The sequence below is a fragment of the Ailuropoda melanoleuca genome, chromosome 11 (genome assembly GCF_002007445.2).
Source record: "Ailuropoda melanoleuca isolate Jingjing chromosome 11, ASM200744v2, whole genome shotgun sequence".
In the NCBI taxonomy this organism is placed as follows: domain Eukaryota; kingdom Metazoa; phylum Chordata; class Mammalia; order Carnivora; family Ursidae; genus Ailuropoda; species Ailuropoda melanoleuca.
The window spans coordinates 107,922,104-107,943,401 of record NC_048228.1 but is presented as its reverse complement, the minus strand read 5'-3'; the positions used below and the strand labels follow the sequence as shown (position 1 = coordinate 107,943,401).

At 59.5% G+C, this 21,298-nt stretch overlaps 1 protein-coding gene across 1 annotated transcript; it reads left to right on the top strand.

Annotated features, from left to right (window-relative positions):
• Position 1: 1 nt before the first annotated feature.
• Positions 2-1,687, top strand: ADRA2C (adrenoceptor alpha 2C; the record flags this gene model as incomplete). The annotated part of the gene is given in 2 exon segments (XM_034670985.1): positions 2-701; positions 704-1,687. Coding segments are annotated over 2 exon segments (1,152 nt in total), but the record flags the coding sequence as incomplete, so codon positions are not given.
• Positions 1,688-21,298: the final 19,611 nt, after the last annotated feature.

Genomic DNA, 21,298 nt, shown 5'->3' with positions numbered 1-21,298 from the left:
GGGCGCCGTGGCGGGGCTGGCTGCCGTGGTGGGCTTCCTCATCGTCTTCACCGTGGTGGGCAACGTGCTGGTGGTGATCGCTGTGCTGACCAGCCGGGCGCTGCGTGCGCCGCAGAACCTCTTCCTGGTGTCGCTGGCCTCGGCCGACATCCTGGTGGCTACGCTGGTGATGCCCTTCTCGCTGGCCAACGAGCTCATGGCCTACTGGTACTTCGGGCAGGTGTGGTGCGGCGTGTACCTGGCGCTCGACGTGCTCTTCTGCACCTCGTCCATCGTGCACCTGTGCGCCATCAGCCTGGACCGCTACTGGTCGGTGACGCAGGCCGTCGAGTACAACCTGAAGCGCACACCGCGCCGCGTCAAGGCGACCATCGTGGCCGTGTGGCTCATCTCGGCTGTCATCTCCTTCCCACCGCTTGTCTCGCTCTACCGCCAGCCCGACAGTGCCGCCTACCCGCAGTGCGGCCTCAACGACGAGACGTGGTACATCTTGTCCTCCTGCATCGGCTCCTTCTTCGCGCCCTGCCTCATCATGGGCCTGGTCTACGCGCGTATCTACCGCGTGGCCAAGCTGCGCACGCGCACGCTCAGCGAGAAGCGCGCGCCCGCGGGCCCCGACGGTGCGTCCCCAACCACAGAGAACGGGCTGGGTGCGGCAGCGGGCGCGGGCGAGAACGGGCNGAGGGGGGCGCAGGCGGCGGAGCCGGGACGGGTGGCGCCGACGTGCCGGGGCCCGGGCCAGGGGCGACCGATTCGGGTGCGCTGGCTGCCGCGAGGTCCCCGGGTCCTGGCGGGCGCCTGTCGCGCGCCAGCTCGCGCTCCGTCGAATTCTTTTTGTCGCGCCGCCGCCGGGCGCGCAGCAGCGTGTGCCGCCGCAAGGTGGCCCAGGCGCGCGAGAAGCGCTTCACCTTCGTGCTGGCCGTGGTCATGGGCGTGTTCGTGCTCTGCTGGTTCCCCTTCTTCTTCAGCTACAGCCTGTACGGTATCTGCCGCGAGGCCTGCCAGGTGCCCGACCCGCTGTTCAAGTTCTTTTTCTGGATCGGCTACTGCAACAGCTCGCTCAACCCGGTCATCTACACCGTCTTTAACCAGGACTTCCGGCGTTCCTTTAAGCACATCCTCTTCCGACGGAGGAGAAGGGGCTTCAGGCAGTGAGCTGCGCGCCCGGCCCCGCGCAGACCCTGGACAGCTCTAGGCGGCGGCATGGGAAGGCTTCGCCCCCCAGGAGAAAGCGGGCGGCAGCTTTCCCAGAGACCCAGGGATGGATTGGCCTCCAGGGCGTAGGGGAGGGTATGGCAAGGCAGGAGTGTGGGCTGAGAGACAGCAGGGCCCCCTGGGGAGGCGGGGAGGAGAGAGGGGTGATCCCTCTGCCTTCCCATCTCAGCGAAGGGCTGCTTCTGGGCTTTCAGGCCCGGATCTGGCGCTGGGGGCCCCTGCAGAGGTGCAGCTGTGAGAAAGCAGAAGTGAACGCAACCTCCCAAACGGCGAGAAAGGAGCCCCCCCCCCACACCACTACCCAGATCCACCTCTGAGCAAGGGCTGACTTCCCCAGGACCTAGTGGGGGCGGCTGTCTTGGGGGAGGAAAGAGGCACTGACAATCTTTGGTTATTGAAAGTATTTAAATGTTTGCCAAAAATGACAGCCAAAACAACCAAACTATTTTCTAAATAAACCTTTGTAATCTAAGCGTTGGGTGCAGCTCTGTCCTTAAGCCGCCAGTGGGGGTGGGAGGTACCTTCCAGACCTCACCCTGCCTAACCTCCTCCCCGGGGTGGAAGGAGGACACTCCCGGTTTCCAGATTCCAACATCCCCTCTTGAAGAAGAAGGAAGGACATCTTTTTTTTTTTTTTTTAAATAGGAAAGTTAAAGTTCTTGTGCTGTAATTGGCTGAGATGCAAAAGAAACCAAGAACTCCCCCAAATTGGGTCCCTATTTAGATCCTAGAGGTCTGTCCTCCCTCATCCCCATCCCTGCCCCCCATCCAGTTCCTGGCCGGGGAGCCCCTCTCCACTTGTGACCCAAGGCTCCAATTCTGCCTGCCCCCCCGGTAACTTTGGGTCAGTCCCCTGCCTCTGAACACTTTGTGGGTTTGCCACTTTGAAGGAGGTAGGGCGGGCGAGAGCTGCCCAGAAGGGGGCCCCACCCACATATGGGGTGGGGTGGAGGCCAAGACAAGTCCCCAGATCCTTATTCCATACCAGACACCTTTACCAATTTCTTATTGTTTTGGAACATTAAGGCTCAAAAGCAATTNCCCCCCCCCCCCCCCCGCCATGTAGCCAGGCCTTGCCCCTTACACAGTCCCAGGGTGTCTGTACTCACTCACACTGAGGCTTGAGGAGGGGGCTAGAAGAAGCCAGCATGAAGTAAGGCAGTCCTCCCCCCAGACTTTTCCAGCCCCCATCACAGAGCCTGGAGAGTCTTGGCTGGGGGGCCCATTCTGCAGACCCCTGCCGTGACTGTCCTACCCTCCTGTTGTTCCATCTCAGGTTCCCCTCGGCCTTCCATATGCAACCTCCCCTGGCCAGCCCACCTGCCCAGCCGAGTTCTCTCTTGGATCACCACCCCTCTGTCCTGGACCTGGGGTGGCCATGCGTGTGTCCCCAGGATGGCTTAGCCCCAGGTCCTGCCTTCCATTCCCAAGTCCCTATCCCCTGAATCAGGAGCCAGGGCGGGCCCCTTCCCTGGTCTAACGTGTGGAGGTCCCTTGGAGACCTTTCTCTGCAGCTGCCCCACCCATCACCCCAAGTTATGGGTACTCAGGACACCCCACCTGGGAAGAACTCCTCAGGCTCATGCCCACACTCACTCATGTGAGAGCACTCACACCTGCTGCCTTTAGGCTCAGGGGCCGGTGGGGAAGCTGAGACGGAGAGCGTGGGAGGGGGGAAGGCCGATCCTGCTGAGTCGGGCATCAGTGACCCACCCCAGGCAGGGGCCTGACAGGGTGCCCGTGTCAGAGGCCTGACTCTGTTGTAGGATTGCTGAGCTAGCTCAGACAAACCCCTGCCCTCCCTGCGCCTCAGCACCCTTCTGTGAAGTTGGAGGCGTGTGTGTTGGAAGCTCAGGCCCTGCTGGGCTGGCCGATCTGTGGTCCAACCTGCCAGCTGAATCGGGGGGCCTCCCCCAAGAGGGGGCCTTCCCTTGGAGATGGCATGGCTGGCGCTGGTAATCCCTCTGAGCTGCAGGGCCTCCTCGGTGCAGTGGGGTAATGACACCCCCGCGCAGGGCTTCTGGGGCACGTGCTCCGAGTCGGCCACAGGAGCACGCAGCGTGGAACGTGGCCCACGGAAGAATGTCAGCACAGCCTGCTCTACTCGCTCCCTAATTGCGAGAATTGCACCTTCCAGGGCTGTCGCTGGGCCCGCCGGCGCCTGGTGCTTAATGCCCCATTCAGCCAGCAGATGTTCACCACTTGATGGTGATTGCCGCCTGGAGAGGCCGTCTCTTCAGCTGGATAAACAGAGCCGGAACCTGGCTTCTCACCCTGCCCTGCCGCAGGGACTTGGGCCAGCCGGCTTGCTCGAGTCTCGCTGTCTTCATTGGCACGGTGCCGCGGGGACGCTGCTGGCTCCCTGAGGGCGCCCGCCAGCACCGGCCGCTCCTGACGCACCCCGGAAACCATCTTGGGGGGGGTTCTGCAGTGCGCGGACTGGGGGCCCAGACCTCCGGTCAGTCCGCTGCTCCCTGTTCCCTCACACGATGGCTCTCCTCTCGTCCGGGCATCTCCACGTCTACTCCAGGCTCATTGCCGACCCCGTTCTGTGGCCGAGGACACGGAGCCCTGGGACCCACAGGTGTGAGGGGGCGGGCACACCAGGAACCCAGAAACGTCCAGCTCCAGAGCCCAGGCCTTGAGCACCTGGCTCCAACGTCCGGTGACCACGGGTGTTCCCTGGGCCTCGCCAGGGGAGAAGCATTTCACACAGCCTCCGTTCTGCCCAATGCTTCCCCTTGGGCTCTCGGGAGATCGCAGACAAAATAAAAAAGCATCCGCAAAAAGATAGAGGACAGCCGGGCCCTGAGTGGGGGGTTGGCCCAAACGCTGTACCCAGCCCCAGCCCAGCGCTGATGCAGTTCTTAGGAGACGTACAGAGACATACATTTGTTTAAATTAATTCTTGAATTTTAATTCGATTGCTGAGCCTGTAGAAAAGGGGGAAAAGGAATAATCCAAATAATCCATTACAGCTCAGTATGGAATTAAAAAAAAATGACTCGGAGCAGGCAGAATTAATACTTTAGCAAAGCAACTCCACTCTTTGGGTGCTGCCCCCGGCTCCGGGGGTGGGGGCTGAGGGGCGGGAGAGAACACGTTGCCGCGGCACTTGCTGGCGAGGAAGCGGTCCTTCCCGGCTGTGCTGGCAGCCGGCTGTTTTTATATCACATCCGTCGGCAGGACTCAAATATTCCAGCGCAGCCTCGGATCAAAACACACGCGCCTGCTGGCCTGTCTTGAGTCTGGTTGGGCAGCCGTGGCCAAGCCGAACGCAGCATCCCTGCCACCACCAGCCACCCCCACCCAGGCAGACCCCCGCATGCAAGGGAGAGGCAGGGGGCAGCCAGGCTGAAGATGCCCTGGGCCCTGCCAGGGTGCCCGCAGGCCCCACGGCCCCATGTGGGACCATACAGGCATCTGGCCACATGTCAGCCTGTGGCTTTCCGTGGGCAGGGATGGGCAGCCTCCCCTATGTACCAGGGGGCATCTGACGGGCGCTATGTAGACATGGGGGTCTCACAGGAATGGGAGAGGTGAGTCCCAGGATAGAAGAAGTCCAGATCCTCAGAGCTGAGCAGCGGGGGAGGGAGAGGCCCCAGTGAGAGTTTCCCACCCTGAGGACCAGTGTCCCTGCCCTGGGTCTGCCGTGAGTATCCAGGGGGCCTCAAGTGCCTCCCTCATTCCTAAGGACCATCCTCCCCTTTGACCAGCTGGGCTGTTGAGAGCATCACATGTTGGTGGGGCAGAGAAGCAGGGTGAGGGGTTTGGGTGTTAGAAGCCCGAGAGGGCCCCCAGCAGGCGCGGTGGGCCCTACCTCCCAGCGGCCGTAAGTAGGCTGCATGTCCTTTCCTGGCTGGGCTGGGGCTGGGGGCGCAGTGCCATGCCTCTGAGGTCTGCCTGGGAAGCAGAGTCGACCGCCAGCCAAAGGAGAGCCCTAGGGACCAAAAACGTGTCTCTTTCTTGCCAAGAGGATTTGTGGCTGCTCCCAGGGAACGCCTGGGGTACAATGGGATTATTATTGTCAAGATAAGGATTGCCATGCAGGGCAGAGGGGGAACGCTGGGCCAGAAAGCCCCGTTTGAGGGCATTCTGGTCTCCTGGCTGAGCACAAAATGTGGTCCGAGCCGCCCGGCAGTGATGGAGAGAGAGGAAACAGGACGGGCGCCGAGGCTCAGCCTCCAGGTTGACAGGAAGAGCTGGAGACCGGCAGGGCGGCTGTGGAAGCCTGCCCGAGCCTGTGCTGGGTGCCACCCCCAGGGCTCCCTGACCCTGAGAAGTCTCTTCTAGAGGGGCGCTTTCAGGCCTGGGGAGATCTCTGGAGGGGCATTCAAGCCCCGGTCTCTGTTGGGGGGAATAGTGGAAGCTCAGGGGCCCCCGACTGGGCTATTCCTTACGTATGCCACCAACACCCCCGAGCTTGCCCCTCCCTGGGCCAGGCCCTAGCTGGCTGGGGGGTGGATGGGGAGGGTGGGGTACAGCTGTGGAACATGGCAGTCCCTGGGAAGGGACCGGCCCTGTGAAGGAGACGGGGGCCACGCAGCCGCGATGCCTGCAGCCTGTACGCGTGGTGCCGGCAAGAGGCTTTGGCACTGCCGAGCTGACCTGGCGCAGGGCCACAGGGGCCCCAGGACAAGCCCGCGCTGCTGTGGGCTCGCAGGCGGTCAGCTCCTCCCCCCCCCCACGCATGGCTTCAATCTGCCTCTCCTGAGCCTTTATTAACGCAGGCTGTGCCCTCCGCCAGGAACAGCTCTCCTGTCTCAGACCAGGCTTCACATCCAGAAAGGCCTTTGGAGCCACAGGTCCCCAAGGCTGGGCCAGGCACTGCCCCCTCGTCCCAGCGCGGGAAACCCAGCGAGGATGTGAACATGGGGACAGTGTGTCATCCTGGCCACGTGGTCAGCGGGCCTCCCTCCGGGCTGCAGGGCCATCCTTCCTCACCTACGAAGATGCCGGACCAGGATCACCCCTGAATCCCCTACCCGAGAGCCGCCAGGGAGTGCCCACCACGCAGGGTGCTGGGTCCCAAGCCATTTGGGGCTGTGGCACTCAGGGCGCTGGGGAGAAACTTGGAGGGAAGGCAGGCACCCCCGTCTGGGCTCTGGGGCTGTGGGGAACTTTCCACTGCACGTGCACCGCGGCTGCTGAAGCCACATGTTCAAATGTAGGTGGGCGGGGCCCCCCCTCGCCCGCCCTGCACTTAATTAGCTCTTAACTGACTGCAGCACCCACGGAAACCAAAGAACCCTGTGCAGCCCTCCTAGAGCTCTGGATGGAAGCTGCCCGAAGGGCGGCCCCGTTCGAGAACCCCCTCCCCACTTTCCGGAGAGGCCCAGAGACGGGAGCCATGAAGGATCATAATAAAAAGGAGCGGACACGAGCCGGGGCCCAGCAGCAGGGGTGTGCCGTGCGTCCTCTGCCTGCCAGCCTTGGGCGGGGCGCTCCCTGTGCTTCTCACGCTTCTGCCAGGCAGGGTAGGACGGTCCCATTTTACAGACAGGAAAACTGCGCTCCAGAGAGGGCACGAATGAAGAGACCCTTGTAGCCGCCCGTCGCCCCCACGTTAACTAGCCTCATGTTCCCCGGAGAAAACAGGCTCGGGGTGCGGGACGGCCCTCCAGAGCCCTGGGTGTCGTGTGCACAGTGGGGTTGCTTCTCTGTGCGGTCTCCGCGCGTTCTCCCCCGCGAGCAGCCCTGAGAGTAAACGTTGAGCCGCTGAGGTCAGACCGGGCCCAGGGTTTACACCTTCCTGCTGGTGCTTCATTATTTCTGATGTAATCCGTGCTCTACAACCCCAGCCGCTCCGTGAAATGACAGGGTCCCCGTCCCTGCGCCATGCGAATAGAGGCCGCCTTTGTTTTTATTTTGTTGTCTTAGAAACGGTTCCGAATCCGGAGCCGCTGCTCCAGGTCACCCCACCCAGGATATAGGAAGCCGAAATGTTTGTCAACACAATCCCTTACCCGTTTCCTGGACTGCCCTGCCGTCACAAATCGAATTTAAAGCAAAATGAGCCCTCTTCTACTTGGGGTCACCTGGTGTCAGAGATGGGGGTCACCTGGTGTCAGAGATGGGGTCACCTGNTTCTACTTGGGGTCACCTGGTGTCAGAGATGGGGTCCCCTGGGCATCAGAAGTGAGATTACCTGGGTATCAGAGATGGTGTCAACTGGGTATCAGAGGTGGGGTCACCTGGGTGTCAGAGATGGGGTACCCCGGGGGTCAGAGTTGAGGTCATCTGGGTTTCAGAGATGGGGTCCCCTGGGAGCCAGAGATGGGGTCCCCTGGGCGTCAGAGATGAGGTCACCTGGGTATCAGAGATGAGGTCCCATGGGTATCAGAGATGGGGTCCCCTGGGTATCAACGATGGTGTCAACTGGATATCAGAGATGGGGTCACCTGGGTATCAGAGATGGGGTCACCTGGGTGTCAGAGTTGGGGTCACCTGGTGTCAGAGATGGGGTCACCTGGGTATCAGAGATGGGGTCCCATGGGTATCAGAGATGGGGTCACCTGGGTATCAACAATGGTGTCAACTGGGTATCAGAGATGGGGTCACCTGGGTATCAGAGGTGGGGTCACCTGGGTGTCAGAGATGGGGTCACCTGGTGTCAGAGATGGGGTCACCTGGGTGGCAGAGATGAGGTCACCTGGGTGGCAGAGATGAGGTCACCTGGGTATCAGAGATGGGGTCACCTGGGTGTCAGAGATGGGGTCACCTGGTGTCAGAGATGGGACCCCCTGGTGTCAGAGATGAGGTCACCTGGGCATCAGAGATAGGGTCACCTGGGCATCAGAGATGGGGTCACTTGGGTATCAGTGATGGGGCCCCCCGGCCATCAGAGATAGGGTCACCTGGTGTCAGACATAGGGTCTCCTGGTGTCAGTGATGGGGTCCCCTGGGCATCAGAGATGCGGTCCCCTGACTCAGTGATGGGGTCACCAGTGGCCTCCAGGGTGGGCCTGCTTGCTGTCAGGCCCCTGCTGTCATGAGGCTCTCAGATTCCTGACTTCTGCTGGGCTCTAGGAGGACACGGTGGGGGAAAGGAAGGCTGAGCTGCATGACTTTCCCGCCTTCTTGGGGCCTCGTGTCCTTTCCTGTCAGATGGGAGCAGTGGTGTTGGCCTGCAGGAGCGGGCTCCAGAGCCATGGCCGTGCTCAGGGCGCGGAGGCTGACCGGCTGCAGGAGACAGGGCTGGGCCTGCTGCATCGTTCGTGCGCGCAGCACAAGACGCTGGCATGAGGCGTGGGGAGGGTGGAGGGCCCGTTTCCCCTCCCCATGGGCCCAGGGCCTGGTGTGCAGGTGGGTGAGTGGCCCCCAAGGAGCTGCGACCTGCATCCCCGATGTGCCCGGTGCCACCTCTCGGCTGCCCTGAGGTGCTCCGCGCTCAGCAGGCCCTCAGTCTCCGGAGCCTCCGTTGTCCCAGTGGACTCCACTCGCGCCACACGGCACACCGCACAGACCGCAGTTAAGAAGGTAGAGAGGCCGCAGGCATGGACCCCTGGGCGCAGCCCCAAGGAGCTTCATCGCCCATGAGACCCCACGAGGGTGTGATGCCCCCGTCATTATTACTGCTATTCAGGCGGAAAACAACATATGTTGGCAATTCTTTCAACGTTTGTGGAGCGCGGACCACCTGGCACGGGGTTGGTTGGCATGCCCTTGCCCACGAGGACCGTGGAGCCGTCTCGTGGGGGGTCAGGCCACAGACCCACACAGGCAAATGGAGCATCACAGACCGTGGGCAGCTGTATGTGGGTGACCTGTCGCTGGGGGAGGGTTGGGGCCAGGGCGGGGGCTACACGTGAGCCATCTCCTCGGGGCACAGGGGTTTGGGACACAGTCTCATCGGCGGGTGGGGCAGCTGGGAGCGAGCGCCCCAGGGTTAGCCCTGTTAGTGTCTCAGGACCCCAGCCTGGAGGCTCACACAGCAGAAGTGTGTGTCTTCCCCGTCCCGAACACGGAGAGTCAGGGTCGCAGGCGTGTGCAGGGCTGGTTCCTCCAGGGGCTGCTCTCCTTGCTGGGTAGACACCGTCTTCTCCCTGTGTCCTCACATGGTCGTCCCTCCGCGCGTCTATGTGTCTGCGTCCCCATCCCCTCCTCTTATAAGGACACTGGTCAGACTGATAAAACCCATATGACCTCATTTTACTTAGATCACCTCTAAACACCCTCTCCAAATCCAGTCACATCTGAGGTCCTGGGAGTCGTAACTTCAACACAGGAACTGGAGGCAGGTCAGCCCACAACATGCCCTGAGTCCATTTCCTGGCCCCACACACGGCTGTGTGGTGCGGGCAAGGTTCCCCCTTCTCCTGCCTTGCTTTTCCAGTCATAGCCCCAGGACTGATATGTGCCCATCCCACAGGGTCACAGGAAGTCCTGGGAGAGCGTCTGGCCCACAGTCGGCCCATAGTCGGCCCTCAGGGGAAGTTGGGCTCCATCATTGGCAGCTCTCAGTCCATACACCAACCCTGCAGGGGTGGGGGACTGGGAGCCGGCGAGCAATGCCAGGACTGGCGGCTGCAGTGGGGCAGGGCCGGGGAGCCCCACACTCCTACCCCTGAGCTAACAGGACACAGTGTGGGAAAGTGCTCGTGGCCCTGGGCCTGGGGGTGGCCCACGAGATCCCTCGACCCGGGGTGCAACCCCAGGGCAGGTACACGGGGCCGTGGGGTCGTGGTCCACCTCCTCGCTCTTTCTGTGGCCGTGCCCTGCGTGGACCATGCAGCACGAGGCCGCCCCAGCCATGTGGTGAGAGGTTTGCTCCTTGGGGATCCAGGCTCCTCAGACCTTGGCTGTTTTTTCTTCTTTCTTTTCTTTTTGATGTTTAAAACACCTTTATTTATAATAGCCGAACACCTGGAAACAACCCAAAAGTCCACTGGTAAGTGGAGGAGGACATCATGGTGCACTCAAACCGCGCAGAATGACTCAGCCACCCTAGGACCTGCTGTGGGCGCCATGGATGCCATGGAAATGTGAGTGTCCAGGAAGCATGGGCGTGAGAGAAGCTGGACCCAAGGCTCCCCACTCAATGTCTCCACTCCCATGACGCTCTGTTTTCTAGACTGACTTTCTTTCTTTCTTTCTTTCTTTCTTTTTTAAAGATTTTATTTATTTATTCGACAGAGATAGAGACAGCCAGTGAGAGAGGGAACACAAGCAGGGGGAGTGGGAGAGGAAGAAGCAGGCTCATAGCAGAGGAGCCTGATGTGGGGCTCGATCCCATAACTCCATGATCACGCCCTGAGCCGAAGGCAGACGCTTAACCGCTGTGCCACCCAGGCGCCCCTGTTTTCTAGACTTTCTAATTTGGAGAGGTTTTTGGGTGATGACGTGGCTGAGCAGAGAGCACAGCGAATCCCATGTGCCTCCTTGGGCACCTGGTGACTTCTCCGGTGTGGGTTCTGCAACTGTAAATGGGTGAACAACGTACGGACAGACATGGGCCTGGCAGGAGTGGGGGATCTGACCAGGCCGTGGCCGTGGGAAAGCCATCAATGGTCACGTGCCCTCCCAGGACCGGGGTGATTCTCAGAGGCTCAGTGAACACGTAGTGGAGAGGGCTGCCCGGCCACGAGGCTTGCAGATGGTGGGAGAGGCCGGCCCGCCAGCCCGGCCCAGTGGGTTCTGGAAAGGCGCCCCAGCCAGGTTGGCCAGGGCCGAGGCTGACGGATCTTCCAGGCCAACTTGGCCTCCTGTGAGGTTTGTTGTGATGGAAAACTACCAGTCTGTCCATGAGGGGCAGCGAAAGCCAGGCCGCCACACAGAACCGGTGAGGGTGGGCTCCTGGAACCTGGGAGAAGAGCCTGGGGTGGCCTGTCCTGGGGACCAGGGCTCAAGTCCTGGTGGTCACTGCCCAGCTGTGTGACCTCAGCCCCTCCCTCCGTGTCTCTGAATGAATCTCTCCAACAGCCGGGTGTCTAGTACGTACCACGGGCGTGCAGCAAACACTCCGAGCAGACCCGCGTACGCCTCACCCCGACCTGTCCCCGCAAACTCGCTCAGGCACCTAGCAGGCAAACAGGGGTCCCTTGGGCTCGTTGACACGGAAGCTGGGGTTTGACCTGTGACCCCAGGGCCCCTGCTCCTGGGAATTGGCGCTGGAAGCAGGAGGTGCCTTGTCCCCTCGCTGCCCAGGTCTCCCAGCTGGGCTGCTGACTCGGGGGCTGGGGTGGACGCCGAGGGAGGCATGGGGATGTCCCCTAGATCTGTACCCCCAGAGTTGCAGGCCACCGCTGCCTGGGCGGGGGGCTCAGCCAATGAGCAGAGTTCCTGGGAAGCGTCTGCGGACATGGACTCCAGGGAGAGCTCAGGGTGGAGTAGACTGGTGACCTGTTCTTCTGGCGTGCCTGGATTTCAGGCCTATTCGGAGCCCAGCCCTTGGAGCTGACTGCTTGCTAGAAAACAGGGCTTGGGTGTGAGGCCCAGCTTGGCAACTGTCCGCGACAGGCGTCCGCTGTGCATCCAGGCTGGGGTGGGGACTCCCGGGAGGAAACTCTATTCGCACCAGCTTCAGACTGGGGTGGGCTGGGGTTGGCACACCATGGTCAGATGTGATGTCGGCAGCTCTGTCCCTCTCCAGGCCCCTTTCTGCTTGCCTGCTTTCTCCTGAGAGTCCCCCCCTCAAGGTGGCAGGACGGCCATCAGCAGCCTCGGCGTGATGCGCCCGCCCCAGCTCAGTAATCCCAGGAAGCAGGGGTCAGATCAGGTCCCGTGCATGGCCTGGAAGCAGAAGGGGGTCAGCCCCCCTCGAGCGTAGGGACCGAGGGTGGGAATGGGTATGATTCTGCACAGGACAGCCAGGGGCTCTGGCCAGGAGGGTGACGGACAGCCGCAGAGGTCAGACTGCCGCGCGGGGGCCCAGCTTTGCCCACCAGCTCCCAGGAACACCCGTGGGCTGTCTCCTCGCGGGGCCCGCACCACTGTGGGTCCGGATGTCCTTGCCTGAAGTCCCTTCCCGACCCCCATGTGCTCCACGAGGGCAGGACTCTGCACCCCTGGGAGGGTCGTGCTCTTCCTCATGCACAGAAAGACCCGGCCTGCCCCTGCTTGTCTCTGCACCAGCTCTGCGGGAACAGGGTTCTTCTCAGACCACACTGCTGGGACCTCCCCTGGGGCTGGGCTCCTTGCTGCCACCTCCCCTCTCGGATGCTTCTCTCCTTCCCTAGAGCTGAGGCTCTGCTGGGCTCTAGGCCGGGGCTGATGCTGCTGGAGGCTGGGCTCCCAGCCATGCGGCCTGTTAGGGAACCGTGCTGTCTCCCCTCCCCGGGAACCTCAGGATGACCCTGACATGAGCCCCCCGGCTGGGCTGCCAACACCCGGTGATGAGGGCTGAATGCTCGGCTCAGACAACGGGCACGGTTCCCAGCCCCAGCATCCCTCGTGCCGTGCTCCCACCGGACCGGCACCGGAGTGCCACCCTGCCCGCCGCGCCGCTCAGCCCCGCACGCTCTCCTTCTCCGGGGAGAGTGCCTGGACTCTTCCCACTGCAGAACGGTAAACCTGTCGTCCCTAATGAACAGCTTTCATTTAGGCTCGGGGAGGAAGGTGCGGCTGGGGATGGTATCTGCCGGCAGCCACGTCGCAGGATCTCATGCTTGGCGTTCACTGCTCCTCTGGGACCCACGCGCCCAGCACAGCACTTTCTCTCATTGTGGTAAGAGACACATAACATAAAATTTACCACCGTCGCCGTTTTGAAGCACACACTCCGGTGTATTAAGCAGTCATGTTCTCGCGCACGCACCACCACCATCCGCCCCCAGCACGCATTCATCTTAGAAAACTGAAAGTGTGTCCCCATAAACACCAGCTCTTCTCTCCCCACCGCTCCCCCAGCCCCCGGCACCCACCACGGCAGTTTCTGTCTTTATGATTTTTGGCTACTCTAAGTCAGCAAATGACTTTTTGTTGTTTTGAACCAAGAAAGAGAGTTTAAAGAAGCCAAGATTTGTCTGACCCGTATGTCACAGCTGTTCCTATGACGTCCCCGCCAGAGGGTTCTCAGGCCCCTCTTACACGCCTCCAGCGATGGGGTGCTCACCGGTGCCGGTGTGGCCCACTGCTGAAACTCTGGAGACGGACAGTCTGAGGTTCAGGCCGCTGAGCTCCTGGCCCCGCTGTTCCCGATCCAGCATGAGTTTACTGAGCATCTGTTGAACGCCAGGCCCTGTACTGGGGCCTGGCTGACACCGGCTTGAGGCAGGGGCTGCCCTGGTGGGGAGCAGACCCCCCCCCCCCGTGCCAGCTGGAGGGCTCTGCACGTGCTGTACCGAGCAGACAGTACCCCATGCGGGGGCGCAGCTGCTGGGCTGTGACCCGCTCCCTGTGGGCACCATCCCATGGCCCGTGGCCGTCTTGTCATCTCTCCGGAGGCTGCCCTGCGCTGGCTCACCATGGGTCTCCCCAAGGAGCACATGCAGGGAGGAATCAGGTGTGTGAGATTAGATGTCGGGGGGACTGCTGATGAAGGAAAGGGATAGTAGCAGGTGGGGGCAGGGAGCAACTTCCGATGGGGACATAGACCTGACCCCGTGAGAGGGAAGGAGGACTGGATGGCAGGAGCCCCCGTGCCAAGCAGCTTGGGGAAATTCCGGGCAGCTGATGGGGGCTTGAGTGGAGGCTGCCAGGAGGGGAGGCGCACGGGGCGGGGCTGGCGCCTCTGCCCCCACGGGAGGCCTGGCTACTGGTCAGCGAGTCCTTTGCAGTGGCTCCCGGGAATCAGCAGCTCAGAGGGGTCGGAGGGGTCAGAGGGGCGGGGGCAACCGTCTTCCGCTTCACAGAGGAAGGGGGGGCTCAGGAGGAGGGGGCCCGGCTGCAGCACGGGAGCTGCCACCCGCCCCTGACCCCAGCCACTGCAGGCACGTCCAGGGTGCAGCTGAGCACTGGGCCCATCTGGCGACCAGTGAGAATCTGCAGCCGGCCCCACGGGGGTGAGTAGGCCCCGGCCCCCCAGGCTGCGGCTGTGTGTTTGACGAGAACGTGGCCCATTAAAGAAATACATGGAGAACCGGCCCTGGGCAGCTCCTCCACGCGGCCCGGCCCGTGACTGGAAGGGTGCAGCCGAGGAGCTGTCCAGGAAGAGCGGGGGCTCCAGGATCCTGCCCGGCCCTAGGTTCTCGGGTGGACGGACTAGGGGTGACTGAGTGATATTTCGGGGCCCCGTGCCAGCGGGGTGCCAGTCTCTGTCCAGGCTTCCCTGCACTGGCCCACCCTCAGCCCCTTCTCTTCCTCTGCACCAGCCCTTTCTCATCAGTGGGGTCCAGCATCCTGAGCCCCCCTCACTCCGGGCTGGCGAGGGCCCCCTGAGAGAACTTGGAGGCTTGATGGGGGAGCCAGGAGGCCAGGGTGCAGACCCCGTTCTGTCTGGCAGCTCTACCAGGGAGGGGGGGCGGAGAGGGTGTAGACCCCTGCTCCAAGTACCGCAGAGCTAGTCTTGTCAGCTCACGGACACAGGCGGGGCAGGAAGGCCGAGGGACAGACGCGCTGCGGCAGGGAGGGCAGAGTCTGGGGCAGCTCTGGCCCCAGTGCTGGCCTGAGGAGCCCCTGGGCTGGCCCGGGGGGGGGGCAGTGCCACTCCTCTTGGGCGCCCCATAAGCAGCCACAGAAACGAGCAGAAAAATCCTTTTTGTTGCCTTTCCAGTCCAGACAAAATCAATACGTTCTGGAAACATGAGAACAGCTGACCTTTGGATTTCTAGCAAACCTTCAAAGTTCAAGCTGGGTTTGGGGCCAGTCCGGAGGTGCTGGCCTCGGCTCCAGGGTCCAACTGGGGAGGAGACCAGATCCACGAACGCCTCCAAGGGGCGGGCGCCACTCCCGCCAGGATTCTGGAAGGTTGTGCAGCTGGCCCACTCTCCCCGTGAGCTGCGAGACTTTTTCAAGGCTTCAGATTTGCCTGGGCTCCTCCTTCCCCGCTGGACAGCTACAGACATGGAGCTTCCCAAGCTTTACAGATGGGGAAACTGAGGCCCAGCCCCCCCTACCTCGTCCGTCCATCGGCCCCTGCCCCAGCATCCTGCCTTGGCTGCCCCCGCTGGAATGTGGGTCACCGTGGAGCCGGCTGGCATTGACTAGTGCCAGGGCACCCAGTTCAGTAGCCAATTGGTCTCCCACAGAGCTCCAGGCCATGCTGCGCTCTGGGAGCCAACTGCTCTGGGAACTCAGTGTCCCAGGGGGCCACAAACACAGACACACCGAGCAGGGCCCTGGGGAGGCCAGGCCGGGGGGTGGAACGCGCCCGTGGCAAAACCATGCACATCTAATGGCCCTTTGGCCCCAGCTCTATGGAGGGCCCTCCGTGGGTGTCTGGGTAGCTGGACACTGGTTCTTGATTTTATTTTATTTTATTCTAAGTAGGCTCCATGCCCAGCGTGGAGCTTGAACTCATGACCTGGAGATCACGTGTCTCATGCTCTTCCGACCGAGCCGGCTGGGTGGCCCTGGAGACTGGCTCCACCGGGGGGCTCTGCAGAGGCTGGTGAGAAAGGGCAGTATCGGGCGTGAATTTTGGACAATGTGTGAGCTGTCTCTGGAATGTATGGAAGGGGAAGAGCTCCCAGAAGAAACAGCTCAGAGGAGGCCTGGGGGTGACCCACCAGTTCTGGGACCCAGCAGCCCAGTGTGCTGGGCGTGGGGAGGACCAGGGAGCCAAGCACCAAGCCCGGCCCTTGATCCCTGGATCCCAGGGGTCCTTGGTGGCACCTTGCTGGTGGCTGTGGGAAGGCTAGAGTGGGGGCCGCGTGGGGAACCCGCGTGGTCCTGTGAAGTCTGTGTTGAGAGCTACATCAGGGACCTGGGACTTTCTCCAGAGCAACATGAGACCGATTGACGGGGGAGAGGGGATGAAAAGTGCATTTCAGAGGGACCACCAGCTTCGCACAAGGTGGATGGAGAGGGCAAGGCTGGGGGCAGGGCAGCCTGCCAAGAGGGGCCCCAGGGGAGGTGGGCAGCAACTGCTTTCGGGAAGTGAAAACAGGGTTTGCTTGGTACCACCCCATACATCTGAGGTGAAGTAAGGTGCCAGCTCTGTGTCCCCACGGAGCCCAGCTCCGTCCCTTCTGGCTGGTGGCCTTCTAAGTATGACTCAGCAGGAGAAGCACCCCTGAGCAGAGCAGGCGGCTGGGCCTGGGCCCCAGCTGCCACTCCAGGCATGTGCGTGTCACGGCCCTGCACAGAAACCGACCTTAGGCTGGGCTCCCCCAAAGCAGCCCAGGAAGCAAGGGCTTACAGAGTGCGCCCCAGAAGTGCAGGTGGAGGAGGGGTGAGGAGGGAGGAGAGGCAGCAGTGGGGCTGGGCTCCTGCATCTCCTGGGGAAGGGCCACTGGGGAGCCTGGGAGAGCATGCCTACCAGCACCTGCAGCCAGGGGCCGCAGGTGCACTGTGGGGGGCACGCAGGGGGACGCACGTTGTGGGGCATGCTGGGGGGACTCACAATGGGGGACACACTGTGGAGTCACGCTTGCGGGGGACACGCTGTGGGGGACATGCCCATGGGGGTCACACTGTGGGGGACATGCTGTCACTTCCCACCCCCAGCAGGCTTGGCTTCCTTCCCTTCTGCACCCACGCTCCCCCACTTGCCAGCTCCTGCTGGTGGGGGTCCTGCTCCCCTGAGACCTTCTCTGTAGTGAGGGTCCCAGGTTTCTCTCCCCGAACAGCCACCAGACGCACATCCTCTGTCTCCTGGGTGTCCAGCCAGCACCCCTAACAGGTTAGGTCCCAAACATCCTTCTTGGTTCCCTCAAACAACACTGTCCCCCCACCCATGCATCCCCTGTCCCCGTGCACAAGGTCTTAGCATCCTCTGCCTGTTTTTGTCACCACCAGCCTGGTTCTGACATGACTTGAAGGGGCAGGGCGGGGGGTTGCTAATGGGTCGGGCGTGGGGTTCAAGAACAGCGTGAACCAGGAGTTTCCTGGCAGAAGTGCTAGCAGGTGGGGGGAGGGGAGAGTGAGGGAAGGCGGGGCCCGCACGCGTGCGCAGGAGCTGTCAGCCGCGAGACAGTGCTAGAGGCGGAGTGGTGGGTGAGGGTCCCGGGGACCGAGCCCTGTGTGCAGACGAGGGCAGGTGCTCTGTCTCAGGGGCTCAGCCTGAAGGAGACAGGAGCGTGTCCTAGCAGCAAGTAGTCGTGACCACACAAATCTGTTGACCAGTGCACCCTTGTGGGGTCAGACAGCATGAGCTGGCTCATTGTCACCGGGGAGGGTCCCTGACCCTGGCTGCAAGGCCAGAGGGCTTCCCACCATCTCCGAAGTATCTGTCTGTGAAGGGAGTGAACCCCAGACATGTCGGGCAATTACAGGGATGACGAGAGAAACCCCCTGCCCCCCATATGGCTGTGAGGTGTCTTAGTGTCCACGGCAGCCGAGCCACCGGCCCGTTTTGACCTCAGGGTCTCAGAGTTAGCCTTTCTGAGAAGCACCGTGGTCCGATGCGGCCCTGCTTCCTCGGCACCAAGCCCGGCCTCGTCTGGGTGGTTGCTTTGGGGGCAGCTCTTTCTGGGATGTCCTGCCCCTCCAGTTTCAGGAGGAAACGAGACTCGACGGCAGGGGCAGGCTGGCGACATGGATACCAGATCAGATGGGGCCTGAATGTGCAGGCGTGTCTGCACGGCATGCGTGAGCTGTGACGCGTGTGCACGCGTGTGGGTCCGTCACGTGTGCGTGCCAGCGTGCCCGCGGGGCGTGCGTGTGGGCATGAGAACACACTTTGACGCGTACACGTAAACAAAGCACTTCCTCGGGTTATCTCTCCAGAGACAAGACGCAAGCTGCATTGCAAGTGTCTCCTTCTTGAAAAGACCAAAGCCAGGAGCACTTCTCTCCCGCAGACTGCAGAGTGTTTGCATGGGGCCCCGATCGCTACAGGAGTCCCACCAATCTCCCCAGCATAACGAGGCGAGCTTCCCCTCTACCAGCAACCATGGGCTCTCCTGGCTCTTCCTGAGTTTCAGACTCGAGGTGGGGCATCCATAGGCACGTGGGGGGGAGGGGGGGATCTCCGTTCTTGCCTCCCTGCCCCCACTCCTTCCCTCTCCCAGATCTTCTTCCCTGGCTCTTGCATACTGACATTTTGGTGTACAGATCAGTCCCTCTCCTGAGATCGGCTGGGCCTTCTGGGAGGGGAGCAGACCCGGAGAAAGCGGTTCCCTTCATCCCTAAGCTTTCACAGCAATAGGGGCAGGTCACAAGGGATGTCCTGCGCCTGTGACAGGACAGGATTCAGGCCAGGGGTGCGAGTAGGTCTCTGATCTCACACCAAGGAATCTGAGGCAACATTTGGGGTCTGTGGGGCGATGACCGCCATCAGCTAGTGATGTCTGCCAGGGGCGGGAGTAGGAAGCGGGGGCACGAGCGCCGTGTGTCCGCAAGGCTGCGCCGGGCGTCATGGGCTTGACCATGAGGGGCGGGGCCTGCCTGGTGACTGATGACATCCCAGAGTCGTCACCGTTACTAGGGCCCTCCTGCATCCTGTGCCTCCATGCTTTGGCATGCGGCTCACGCCACCTGCTGTGCCATCCCTCACCCTGCTGGCCTCTGCCCCCCCGACCCTGTCCCAGGCGGATGCCAGCACCCTTGTGTGCACTGGGTCTGCCCCACACCCTGCAGGCCAGGGCCCTGTTGGTACATCTGTGCCCAGGGCCCTCCGAGGAGTCTGGCACCAAGCAGAGGCCGAGCTGCTGGGGTGAATGGAACTGAGCACAGTGTTGGCGGACCTTTCTGCCCCCACAAGCAAGGCAGAAGTGTTCTGGGCTGGGTTCAACCTGGAAGTGGGAGAAGGGCCTCTGTACCGTCCGCACCAAGCCATAGAGAACTTTAGCTTTCAGGAACAGGGGGAGAGCTTGGCTTGCCTCCAAGTCCACGTAAGTTCCTTTCACCCCAAATCAGCCTTTCCAGGGTTGTCAACAGGTCCTTTTTGCCCCAACCTTGCCATGCCCTGTGCCTGGCAAAGCAGAACTGTGCCCCCTTCCTGGGCAGCATCTCCAGGTTCACATGTAGCACTCAGCACATCTCCAAGTCCAGGGAGCACGTCTGTGCAACACTGGCCAAAAAGTAGCCAATGCATCGCCTGCATCCTCACCCGACTACCTCTCCTGGGAGCAGAGAAGTCCTCCAGGGACAGTCGCTGTTAGCCGCGTGGGGAGCACTGTGACGCCCCTTGCCTGCCCCATCTCCTCCAAGCCAAGTGAAAGGGGCTCTGCTCTTCCCAGTGGGGAGGTGTGCCTGGATGGAGAGGAGACTGGCTTTGCATTCCCCAGCTGGCCATGCAACAAGAATATGCCTGGGAGAGCAGGACCAAGTTATCACAAATTGCTGGGTTATTTCAAACCATTTTAAAAAATGATGTCAGACAAAGTAGATTTCAGAGGAAGAATGTTAACAGGGATGAAAAGAGGAATCACAATTATAAATCACTTCATAATGATTTAGGGGCTCATTCAACAAGAAAACATTACTGTCCTAAGAGTGTATGTGTCTAATAATGAAGCTTGAAAATAAATACAGTAAAAACTGATAGAACTAAATGGAGAAACAGAAAATCCACAAAATGATCTGAGATTTCAACACCCCCTTTCTCAAAAATTGATAGAGCAAGTACACAGAAAATCAGCAGAGATACAGAAGCCTTGAATATCACCAACACCCAACTTGACCAGACTGACACTTACAGACACTCCATGCAGCAGCAAGAGAACACGTGTTCTTCTCAACTATCAGAGAACAATGACCACGATAGACTGTATTCTGGATCATTAAACAAGTGTCAGTAGTTTAAAATTATACAAAGTATGTTCTCTGACCACAGTGGAATTGGATCAGACATTAATCACAGAAAAACATCTGAAACATCCCAAAATGTTTGGAAACCAAATAATACATTTCTAAATAACTTGAGGGATGAAGAAAAAAATTAAAAAGGAAAACTAGAAGGTATTTTTAATGGAATGAAAATAAAAACACACCATATTAAATAAAACCTGTGGGATATTGCTAAAGCAGTGATTGGCGTTGGGAATTTTTATATTCATGTCTAGATAAGAAAAGAGGAACAGTCTCCAGTAGGTGATCTCAGATCTTGCCTTATGAAATTAGGAAAATAAGAGCAAATTAAACCCAAATTGGGCAGGAAAAAATACATAGTGAAGAGCTGAGCAGAAATCAACAAAATAGAAAAGGGAACACCAGCAGAGAAACTAGAGAAAAATCAATAAAACCAAAACTGGTTCTTTGTGAGGATTAATAAAATTGATAAGCCTCCAGTGGATTGATCAGGAGAAAAGGTGAGAAACAGATTGCCAATATCAGAAATGAAATAGGTGAGTCACTCTGGATTCTGCAGATGTTGAAAGGATAATATGGGAATTTTATGAACAATGTTACCTTTGACTCCTACATGAATGGACAAAGTCATTAAAAGATACAAACTGCCAAAGTTCACTCCAGAAGAAATAGAGAGCCTGAGTAGTTCTTTTCCTGTTAAAGAAATTGATTTTGTAGTTAAATGTCTTCCCACACAAAAAACTGCAGGGCCAGATGGCTTCAATAATGTTTGAATTGAATTGTACCAAACATCAAGGAAGAAAGAAAGAAAGAAAGAAAGAAAGAAAGAAAGAAAGAAAGAAAGAAAGAAAGAAAGAAAGAAAGAAGGAAGGAAGGAAAGAAAGAAAAAGAAAGAAAGAAAGAAAGAAAGAAAGAAAGAAAGAAAGAAAGAAAGAAAGAAAGAAAAATTCTATACAAACTCTTCAAGGAATAAAAGAGGAAAGAACACCACTTCTCAACTAACCCTTTGAGGCCAGTATTACCCTGAAACAAAATCAGACAAAACCAGTACAAGAAAAGAGAACTATAGATCAATATCTCTCATTAACATAGGTATAAAGATGTTCTCCTGACATTTAGCTAACTGAATCCAGTGATATATAAATAGTATAATATGTCATGACCACATGGGTTTTATTTCAGGAATGCAAGATTTGTTTAACACACACACAAGTCAACCAACACAAATCACTATATTAACGGACTATGAAAGAAAAAACACATGATATCTTTTTTTAATGTTTTTTTATTA